This window comes from Acipenser ruthenus, chromosome 13 (genome assembly GCF_902713425.1).
Source record: "Acipenser ruthenus chromosome 13, fAciRut3.2 maternal haplotype, whole genome shotgun sequence".
Classification (NCBI taxonomy): domain Eukaryota; kingdom Metazoa; phylum Chordata; class Actinopteri; order Acipenseriformes; family Acipenseridae; genus Acipenser; species Acipenser ruthenus.
The window spans coordinates 24,399,008-24,411,358 of NC_081201.1; the positions used below are offsets into that span (position 1 = coordinate 24,399,008).

Genomic DNA, 12,351 nt, shown 5'->3' on the forward strand with positions numbered 1-12,351 from the left:
TTGTTTTGTTTTTTCCTATGGCATATTACTTAAGAATGTTGTTTATTGAAAATATACATAATTAAGTGGCATTTTATTCATAAAAACGGTCTACCTTGTAATTGATGCAGATAGTTATACCTGAAAATCCACCTAAAGTTCCCTCCATGTGGTGTCTGTTAAAAATGTGATTTTTGCTGTTAATTGTGTTACATTTACATGCTGTCTTACACATAAATCTGCATATAAAATATGTATATAAAATAATAATAAAAATAAAAATATCCTGGCTTTTGAAAACCCAAATATCTCTCATTTAGATGAGAAGCTGAGGTAAAGAGAGTTCCTCTAAAAGCCTCAGAAAAATAGAAAGCAATAATAATACAAAACAAATTAGAACATTCCACCCAACTATAAAAAAAAAAAAAAACAGTTCAGTCTAAAAAGGCGTGCCCTTCACTTTTCATTATCAAACTTCTGTCTAAGCTCTGAATAACTTCCTCATTGAAGTCAGTGTGAAGCAGCTGAACAAAATAGAAACCTAGTGAAGTGCATGTCCACTTTAAATTGCTTGTTTGACTGAAAACTTCCTCTGCTGACAGTAAACATGGCCACAAGACTTCCAGCTAAACATCGCTTTGAATCCTGGAGTCCAAAACAAGTGGCAGAATTCCTGAGCCAGGTAAGGTAAAACTCTCTCAGCCTTCTTCAGTTAATCTGTGCAACCAAGGAACAGTCTCTTGAAATATATACTGTATATATATATATATATATATATATATATATATATATATATATATATATATATATATATATATATATATATTTACCATACATATTTAAATCTAAACCTTTTAACGCTTTTATTTGGGATATTACTGTAAGTTGGGTGGAAATCAGTAGTCTGATAAATCGATGTGGTTTAACCGGGGTGTGATATTAACAGGGGGTGATATTATCAGGTTGCCCCCATTCACTCTCATTATATTCTATCCAAGACATTTCAATGTGGTAATAATAAGTAGAGGGTAACATCAACAGGAATGGTTTTTAGCAGGTTTGACAACACACACACACACATATTCAAATCTAAATCTGTCATATGTACACAACATTTAGTGAAATACCTCAATTACTGAAGAAATGGTTTGTCTTTATGATAGGGTGATCTGGCAATGCTCTATTTGAGTTGGACACTGCGGCATTCGTAATATCTTCATAAAGGCTACATAACACTGTATAAGTACATGTACAGCGCGTCTTAATCACTTTGAAAACCAACTTACATCCAAATATTCATAACATGCTGTCATACCATTTGTTAAAGCTAGAATTATTGTATGCATTGAACATGATGTGTTTTAACTGCATGCTAGTGAATGGTAGCTATTAACACATGTATACTGAGATCTGTTAAATTATATAATGTGTGCAGTATCATAGTAACAAATGATATGATAACACATTTCACAATAATGTTAAGAAGACTGTGGTATGCTATGTCCGTTTTCAAAGTGATTCTGAAAGACTATGCATTCACAGCTGTGGCCAAAAGTTTTGCATTAACCTACAGAATTAATTTCACTTCATAAAGTCGAATGAAACCTGTTGAATAATGTTATGTTATCAAATTGAATTAGATAACATTTGTAGTTTTCCATATACTTAATGAAAAACTGACAGAAAAATGTGACATTTTGAAATCTAACATGAAATACTGTACTATTATTATGTCTTTTGCTAGACTTTTGCAATAACATTTTGTAGTTTCTTTGATTATATGATGTTAAATAAAATATCTAAATTATGTCCATATAGCCTGGATATAGCCATAGATGTATGTATACAGGGTTATGTAACCTAAATGCACAGTGTTCAATTGGCTTTTTGGAGCTAGTCACTAGATCTTTTATAGTACTGTATATTTATTTTTGCATGTATTGGGGATATTTATCGTAATTCTGTTTAACTGTACTCAGCTAGAACAAGCCTTTTAATAGTCAAAAATTTGTGTTATACTAAATATAAAAAGACCTTACAACGCACTACAAGATGTGTGTTTTGTAGTAGATTGTGCTGGTACACTCATTTGAGTTTTTGTATAAACAGAATGGAATGAAAGAATGTGCCCTAACAGTGGAGAGAATGAAGATTGATGGACATTTGTTTCTGGTAAGTTAGAATTATTATTATTATTATTTTATTATTGTCTGCAAAACTGTGGTATAATACACAGGGGTGTTGTAAATTAGAATAATGACATTGGAACATACACCTATTTCCAGCAAGACAGTGGCCCACAGCTAATTATTCCATTGCAAGGTTTGATGACCGAATTGTGAGCCGTGGCCTGTGGGCTCCAAGGTCACCCGACCTGAACTCTTGCAACTACTATCTGTGGGACTATTAAAGGAATATATATATATTGCAATAACCCCCCACACGGCTGTGGAACTACAGAGAAACATTACAAATATCATCAACGCTATTCCTCAAGAGCAGCTGTGAGCTGGTACTTGATCTTGATTTAACGATGTCAGCAGTGTATAAATGTAGATGTGTTTACATATTTGCATGTCAACATGAAGGAGTATTTTTCTTAATTTCTTAATTATACTTAAGCTTCTAAGTTTCGAAATTTATTTTTTCAAATTTATTATTGGGTAAACCTTTAAATAATACACCCTGTGTAGAATATACAATGGGGTGATTTTCAAAGTGTTTTACTTCAAAGTATAAATTAAACATACAGTACAGATTCAGAAATACTAAACACATCCGGTAGCACTTTTTACACAACTGTTTTAAGGAATGTTTTTTCAAGAATGTTTTTTCTTAGATTAAACAATACTTTAAATAAAAAAAAAAAAACATATAAAACAGTTGAAATAGGGTCTACAAACTACAAACTTGAGTAAAAAAAACAGGTCTTAATAAAACATTCCTTAAAACAGCCCTTGAAACAGTGAATATGACTTATATTATTACATTTAAAGGCATTTTAGGTAGCATTAAAAATCTAATGTCTTGATCGCCTAAGCAGTTGGTATAGACTCAAGTCAAGTTAAAATTTGAAATATACACGACCCTCCCACAAATAAAGGACTATCAGCCACCGAACATCCCTGGACCCCATACCAAATAAAAATGCAAGGATTAGGAAAGGATCACACAAGACTGTATAATGCAAGTCAAAAGCAAAAACTTTGCAGTATATCCCAAGGACACGGAAGGATTTCATGCATACATTGCAAAAACTTTCATACTCCTTCTATGCATCCTTTGCAGCTTCCAAGCATGTGTCTTGAATGTTGGAGTATGGTTTAATATTGACTTATAGAACGGTCTGTCTGGCGTTGAACCAGACCTCAATTTAGATCCAAGATAGTGGTCTAAATAAGTGGAACATATCAATTGAGCCTTTGTGTTTGAAGATGAAGGGAGCTAAAAACTGCTGGGACATGAAGGCACGAAAGAGCAATCAATCAAATGTCTTGGGCTCTCTCATTTCAGTGCCTGTCAACAGTTTTAAAATCTAATCATGTTCTATGTCTTAATAAGCTTTGTTCCAATCTCTACTTAATCAACCCTTTCATTAAAAAAAATCCCTTTAATTATAAAACAAGCATGTCCTAGTAAAAGCAGGATATACAGTATATGGTTGGCTTAGACTCAGCAGAAAAGTGTCATTATGGACAGAAAAAATAAGTTATTGGGTTAATAAGAACGTTTCCTAAAATATTGGTGGCAGCCTAGCTGAGGAAATGCTTTTTGCACTTGATAAAAATGGAGCAATATGTTGAGTACCAAAAATGATAACATTTAAAGTAACATAAAATTATAACAAAACATAAAGAAAATGCAATATAGGACCAAATGTGTCTCTCAATTAAATCACTCTCATGAATGTGTCATTCAAGGCCTGAGTTAAAGTTACGGTTAGGGTTAGCATAGCATAAATGTAAAATATTCTTACTTATAAAGATTGCAAACCTTGCCATTATCTAACAACATAGTTTTTGTCAACTTAATTCCATTAACTTTTACATTACTAGGCCCAGTACCAGTTTAAAATTCTGTGACATTACGTTCATGTTTAACAGCTGTCGGGTGCTAAGAACATTTAATATTAAGCTTCCTTTTCAGTTTGAGCAGCACCATATTTCTGACAGCTTTCTGAATCCTTTGGGCTATTTCATTATGCCGACTAAGCTTAACATCGATTGATTTTAATTAACAAATTATCAAACAAATTAAGGGAAGATGACAGCTTGAAAAGCTGATGTCAATGCATAATAGTATAATGAGACTGGTACAATATTTAAAACATGGAGCTAATGATAACTAACAGCATCAAAGAGCTTTTTCATCAACTCCAGCCACGACTACACCCATAATGCATTTCTGACGTTAAACATTTTTCTACAAAAGGCATAACCCTTCAACCTCGGTGAATTTGTACATTTATTTTGCAGTTTTCCCTTAGTTATACTATGCATTTGCCATAGTTTATCATGGTTTGCCATGTTTTTTTTAATATGTTTTACCATTGCTTACCTATGTCTTACCATGCTTTCACTAGGCTTTATTACACTTTTCAAAGCTTTTACTCTGGGATACATTTAGATGGGAAGCCAGTAAGATTCAGAGCACTGCATGGGTGCTTCTTCAGCAGTGAGGTGAATTAGTTAAACACAGTCATCTCGTATGTATACAATAAAGTCAGTAGCGGAACTTTCATTTGCATTATACTGATTGGAATGAGTCATGAAAAATAGGGTTTCATATCTGTGAATGTACTTCTCATTTTGCCCTGAAGCACTAACTCAACACACATAAACATATTAGGAAGTGCTCAAAACCACAGCAGCAAATGTACCGAGGGACTAATACAATATACTTTTAAGCCGGCAAGAGATAAAAACATGCATGCAATATAAATAGAATAAAGAGTGACATCCCTTATAAAAGTTTACCACAATATTTTTTGCAGTTTTCCATTGCTGTTCCCATGGTTATACTATGCATTTACCATAGTTTACCCAGGTTGACCATGTTTATTAATGTGCTTCACCGTTCCTCATGGCTTGCCTATGCTTTACCATGCTTTCACTTTGCTTTAATACACTTTCCTATGCTTTTACTATCTGAAACTTTTATATGAGATACTATTGAGTGATAATATATTGTGACTAATATGTTATTTTATATATTAATTTTAAGTTGTTCCAAATAATCTGTCGAGCAACTAAAAGGACGAGCAACAAAACAGTCAGCCGTGCTAATAGTTTGTGTTGTGTGATGTACTGTCATTACAGATTCTGTTCCCTGTCAGTGAGCTGTAATGAGGTTAAAAGTGTATAACCATGAATGCCGAGGAGTCCGGCTCTTTGTTAAGATGGTGGACTGGGTTGCCAGTTCATGCCCAGTTTTCGTCATGTTAAATTTGAAACAATCACATTACTTTGACTGAATTTTTAATTTTCTTTTTTTGTAATTCTGTGTCATTTTTATTTTTATTTTTTTTTAATATTACACTATAACATGAATGAATCCCCAGATGGAAAATCCAACAATGACCACTGTGCATTGCTGGTCAGTGCTGGTGATTTGCTGATTTTGAACTGGCCATGCTAGTTCATGAGCTATGAACTGGGTGCCCAGTAAGAGGACAGAACATATTTGTTTAAATATAAAAAGCACCATTACCATTATTTCACCATATGTGGGATTTTCAAAGTGTATAATCTAGATAGCTCTGAAGCAAATGTTGTTCTTCAGGGTATTCTCCTTGACAGAATATAAACTGAACTGCTTGTTTCAAATTACACATATTGGGTAACAGGAAAAGCTTGTGGCTATTTGAACTAATCTAATTTTGCAAGTATGTCAGTAACATGCATCCTCTGTCATGGCTATGAATTCTAAATTAGAGCTGTCAGTATGACAAAAAAAGTTGATGACCATGAAGTACAGCTATATCCAAAATGTTAGCATTACAGAGAATTTTAGGATTCAGACATAATAAAAAATAAAAAAATGAAATTTCTGATCTCTGCATTATTGGTTCCCCTTTTAAAGTGATTTGTTGTTTATAATGTTATAATAACTAATCAACTACTATCCATTTTAATCATTTTCATAATAATAATAATAATAATAATAATAATAATAATAATAATAATAATAATAACGTACATCCAGGATCGTTATTCTTCAGGCGCTATATTCTAACCAAAAATTGTTTTAATATGTGATATAAATGGACTTGAGACATGAAGTGGTCAATACACACTAACAATTTGACACTATATGTGATTTCTCAGGAAACTCCACAATGCTGATCTATCAAAGGCAAAAAGAAAAAGAAACATCTGCATTTCTTATATATGGTGTTAATAATGATAATATTTTACAGGAAACGGATATACCTAATACAGTACTTCTAACATGGGCACATGGGAACAAACTTCTTACATGTACATCATTGGAACACTACTCCTAACATTTAGTTTCAACAGATGTAAATTAGATTGGGTAACGCTTTACATTAAGTGTCTCTACTTACTATGTATTTACATAGTAGTTACCTAATCTTAACCGTATCCCTAACTCACCTAACCCTAACACTAACCCTAACCTTAACACTAACTCTAACTCTAACTTTAACTCTAACTCTAACCCTAACCCTAACCCTAACACTTTTCTGATACAATTGTGTACTTATGTGTAATATATATTGTGCAGAAATATTTACGTTAAGTGCATTGTAGCTATGCATAATAACATTGTAATTATGTGTTAGTACACATGTATTTACAAAGTAACTACTAGGTAAATGCACAGTAATTAGATACACAATGTAAAGTGTTACCTTAGATTGGAACTTTGCATACAGCGCTATAATCAAAGTGTATGCTGTGTAATGGGCTCTCAGCCTACCTTCCAAAAGTCAAATTGAGCTCCTATCTACAAAAAGTAGATGTCACTCCCTGTCAACAATAAGTGAGAAGATGGCAAGATGGACACTTTCTCCGTCTCATTTCCTGTCACTATCCTTTAGTCCCTTCATTTGCATTTACTAGACGGGGTTGACTTCCTTTTTCTAACAGGATGTAGCTAAAAGCTCATTATATAGTTACACCTGCCAGAACACTGTCACTAGTGTCACCAGAAAGATGGCATTAACTCAACATTATTAGAAAGAAGCTGTTGAAGGAGATGGGACAGTTCCACATTGCAGGTGAAATGACCAAAGAATTGCACCACTATCCGAAAGCATGGCTTGCAAACAGAGATTTATTTAACCTAGTGCATTGTCAAATACAGTGTTTCTTTCAAAACTGGACATTCCTTTATAAGGATCTGAGAGTGCACAACAAGCAAGATTTATTGAATATGTTGTTAACCACAATCAATATGATACACATACCTTTGGACTTCTGGCTGCATTCCACTGTAAGGTTACTAGCATTTATAAGTTCAGCAGTGTGGAGTAGTGGTTAGGGCTCTGGACTCTTGACCGGAGGGGCGTGGGTTCAATCCACGGTGGGGACACTGCTGCTGTATCTTTGAGCAAGGTACTTTACCTAGATTGCTCCAGTAAAACCCAACTGTGTAAATGGGTAATTGTATGTAAAAATAATGTGATATCTTGTAACAATTGTAAGTCGCCCTGGATAAGGCCATCAACTAAGAAATAAATAATAATAAAGTCCATAGTTAATAGTGCTGCCTTCTTTTCTCCATGGTTTCTGCAGAGTACTGTACACATCTCCCCTTGTTTATCTGTGAGCTGGTCTGGTAACTTTTAAGCCACTCTGTATATGAATAATTTTGGTCAGGCTTTATTTATTTATGTATTTATGTATTTATTGTTAAGTTTACCAATATTTTAATATATTTGTTTAATTTTTGTTTATGGTTAGGTAATATATAGTAAATGTAATGAAAAGTCCTCCTTCTTAAACTACTTATTATCAGAAAAGTGTGGCCCTGGCTCATTTGTGGCTGAACACACTTCCATATTTTAAAAATGTTTCTTTCTAAACAATGCAGAACATTTATATACTGTCCAGTATTTGGTTTACAGCATCACCCGCAGGTACTATGAGGAATGGCATACTTTAAATTTGATATCCTGCACCTGTGAAAAATAGAGTTATTAAATCACACCTGGATAAATACCCCATGAGGAATCATATGTTTTTATTAGGACTGAAGTCATTGTATTTTGTATCTTGCTCTTAATTGTACTGTAATTCTTGATATGTGTTTTTTGTATACAACTGTAAGTCGCCCTGGGTAAGAGCGTCTGCTAAGAAATAAATAAATAAATAAATAAATAAATAAATAAATAAATAATATATTTAGTCGACAGTAGATCATTTACATAGAAATCACTGGCCACTAGTCATAAAGTTTTAACTCAATAAAATGCTATCTGATGTTCATTTAAACTGTTATCAGCTTTGTTAAGAGCAATTGGGTGTAATACAGTTCAGACTGTATTTTGTTCATAAAAACAGACTTTGAACAAACACTCTTTAAACAACTCATGTGATAAAGCTGAGTAAATATGATCCTTTGGCTTTATCTTGGGTAATCATGCTGTTACCGTGGTATCTAGCAGAAAACTTTTATTGACAAGCCCGTACTGTGAAAGTGTGCTGGAACACAGACCTGGTGCATTGCTGGCCTATTGGGTGGGGATGTGAGGCAGCTCCTATTATCACTAGCTGCTGATACACACAGTATTCATTGTGACTGGGGTAAGGAGGAGGAGCCTGCATCAGTTCACTAATACTTAGACCAGTTGTGTTGTAACTTGCCCGGGTGTCTGAGGGTTTCTGGTTGCTCAAACTGTGGGAAATGATGTTTCTTATAGTAAGACATGAGACACATGACATGTTAACTTACTGTACTCAGGTATTACTATTAAACATAAAAAGAGATTTGTTTGTTTTTTAACTTTAGAATTGTGCCATGTGTCCCATGCACAGGGTGGCATCAGTACACAGGAAAATATCTACTGGAATTTAGACAAATACTTAACGTGACAGGTTGATTTGTAATGTTTGCTTTATCTGGAGAATAGCTTTTGTATATAGTTAGAATGGTGTGGTTTTAACTAGCTGGGTGTTGATTAATCCACTGCTTGTTAAGATTAACTGATCCTGATTGACTGACCAATTGCCAATCAGGTCATTCAAGTTGATTTACCTGCAAGGCAGCTGGATAGTAAAGACTGCAGCATGCTTTTGTTTTCACTACGTTATTGAGAGTGTCACAATCCAGGAATATATGGAAGAACATGTGCATATTAATGGCTCTAATTTTGTATTTGCAGGCATTATGGAGGATGTTATGAACATATTTGTTTAAGAACTTGCTTAGATGTTTTTCCTGTTATTAGTAAAACAAACAAAAAAAAAACATTGAATCAAGAACCTTGATGTTTTCAATACAAGGTCAGTTTTCCAGTAAATCTGAGATCACAGAAATGTTCTCAATATTAATATTTGTATACAAATATAAGTTCTTGGGAGTTTGACACATTGGCATGTTGTGCTACAAAAATAAATAAATACAAATTTAAAAAAAAAGTCCTCTAGGTGGTGCTATAGAACTGTATTCAGTTTTTCAGGGAACTCTTGAACGTCAAAGTAAGTTATTAAAGAATATACCTTTCATGGTGTTTGCAATCATTCCGAGTGGTTCTTATTGCAAGCAAACTGTGATTTTAGTTTTGTATTTTTTGATATTGGTGCTTTTGTACAACAAAAAGATGTATTGCATTTTTTTTCAGCACAACTTTGCAATACAACTTTGAAACTTTCACCGGTTTCTGTCACACCTTCAACATGTCCCATTTTCAACACCTGGCTAACAATGATGTCTGACAGAAGCTTTCATTATTGACAAAAAAAAGAGAAACGCACACCAAAAAAAAATCATTTCAATGGATCCAAACAATTACTCCTAGACAATGTGGAGACCTGATACAGCTTTTAGCATGTTTCTGTGCACCACAAAGTCGGCTTTTGCCAAGCTAGCCACAGTGTAGAAATCAAGCAGAGAGTGGATGACTTTGTCTTTTGTTTGTTTACTAAGACAAAGTACAGGAAAGATGGAACATGAAACTGACACCTGTAGACCACTGAAAGAAGATTTTGTGGGATTCCTTCTCTTATATAAAGAAAGACCAGACAGAATTATTCGACACTATTCATTTGATTAGTCCTTGCATTGAGTTTGGGAGTATTATTTATTATGTTATAAGGTTATTAAGCAAAGTAGAAATGGAGCATTCATTTTGAAATTATTTAATACTGCTCCCTTTCTTAACATTTTCTTTTGGCTACAATCCCACTATCCTAGATTGACCATGGCTGTGCAACTCATGGAAGCTGTTTCCTGTCACTTCCCCTCTACCTGCCTTGTTGTGAACTTAACATGCACAACCCCCACTTTAGTATTAACTCTCTAGTTTGGCACTCTCAGGATTTGGGCATTTTCCTTCATGGACCTTTATCCTATTTTTTTTGCACACTTTTGGGTCCTTAAATGAACCTTCTGGGTTGCTCATTTTCTAGTTTTGTAACACATGTCAAACCTGCACCTTTGCTTTTTAACATGAGAGGGCCCCAGTCTTCACAATTCTATGATACAGTACATAGTGGTTGCTGCTTGGAATCTTCTGTTGGAATCTGCTGTTTGGTCAGTGTTCTACAATGACCAATCAGCTTCCTACAGAACTTCATTTCAGAACTTCATTTCTCATAGGTGGCATAGAACTTGATGTACTGTACCTATTACTATAACAGTTTTAGCTTAGTTATTCAAAACAAACAATAAAGGCATTATTAGGACATTAATTTGACACAATCACTGAATCATAGTCAGTGAATAGGAGATGTTCTTGATCTCCTGTACTGTTTAAAGTGGTTGTAGCTGAAACAAAATAATTTCATACACATTACCTGGCCTTCACTTCCATTCACTATCTCAAATGTTCCGTTTTGAAAAAATGTTGCAGCAAACATGTATTTTCATTTTAAAACATGACATCTAGTACTACACTAGGTTAAAGGAAGTTATCGGTTTCCATGCCTTGCCTCCCAGGAAACCTGCCACACTTAAATTTCCGTGGGTAATTTCACCTTAGCAGTGTCAGAGTTTCCACATCCCTTGAAAAACTCTTTAAAGAAGAAGATCAGGTGACTTTACAATCAGGTTTATAAACTTCTGTGATATTATATATATATATTCTTTCAAAAATACTACATTGGCAGTTGTTTGTTTGGTATACTATACTTAGTTTTCTAGTGTGTATGAAATATTTTTGTGGATTTGTTATCTGCTATTTTCTTTCCTTTTTTTTAGAACCTAAAAGACAGTGATATGAACAGATTTAATTTCATTCACCAACCGTAAGTAACTTGTTTTACTGAAAACCTTTATATTGTCGTAAAATGATTTGTTCCTAGCAAAGGTGATTCAATGTATGCTGCCCAATGCAAAGTTAATGTGTTAATGTTTGTTTCATGCAAACATTTGTGAAAGATCTTTAAAGCAATTAATTTCTAGGCAGATTCATTTAAGGTTTAATTACTTTTACAAGAACGAGAAAAGGCCATTCAGCCCTCCTATGCTCGCTTGCTTTGGTGCCAGCATGATCCATTATTGTTATTATTTATTTCTTAGCAGACGCCCTTATCCAGGGCGACTTACAAATGTTACAAGATATCACATTATACACTATACAGATATCACATTATTTTTTTACATACAATTACCCATTTATAAAGCTGGGTTTTTACTGGAGCAATCTAGGTAAAGTACCTTGTTCAAGGGTACAGCAGCAGTGTCCCCCACCTAGGATTGAACCCACAACCCTCCGTTCAAGAGTCCAGAGCCCTAACCACTACTCCACACTGCTGCCCTGCATTCAGGCATGGAAAAACAAAAACCCTTAACCATGTTAAAAGGGGAAATTAAATCTCTGGGAATCCATGACTACAGACCGCCGTTCCTCCAGACAGCTAGCTAAAGGTCTTATAGTGGTCACAGAGAGGGTTACACAATATTGTTCATGACTGCATCCAGTCTATTCTTGAAGGATCCGAGACTCTGCTTGAACAACTCTGTCCGACAGCTTGTTCCATTGGTTCACCACCCTTTCTGTGAAAAAGCTCCTTCTGCCCTCGGTTCTGAATATGCCCTTCTTCAGCTTCTGTTCTCTGTGACCTGTGAAAAATAATTCTCAGCAGTTACTTTGTTAAACCCCTTGACAATTTTAAATGACTCTATTAAGTCGCCTCTGACTCTCCTTCTTTCTAGGTTAGATAGATTCAGCTCTTTCAGTCTATC

At 34.4% G+C, this 12,351-nt stretch overlaps 1 protein-coding gene across 3 annotated transcripts in view; it reads left to right on the top strand.

Moving 5' to 3' along the window:
* Positions 1-494: 494 nt before the first annotated feature.
* The window catches only part of LOC117418546 (B-cell linker protein), a 57,432-nt gene continuing 45,575 nt past the window's right edge, over positions 495-12,351 (top strand). For 2 of the 3 annotated variants that reach the window (XM_059035789.1, XM_059035790.1), the window contains exons 1-3: positions 495-661; positions 2,089-2,151; positions 11,365-11,411. In XM_059035789.1, the coding sequence (XP_058891772.1) occupies positions 587-661; positions 2,089-2,151; positions 11,365-11,411 (185 nt within the window). In that variant the 5' untranslated portion in view covers positions 495-586. Of the gene's footprint in view, positions 662-2,088; positions 2,152-11,364; positions 11,412-12,351 lie in introns of those variants that run through there. The other variant, XM_059035794.1, reaches the window with a different exon arrangement.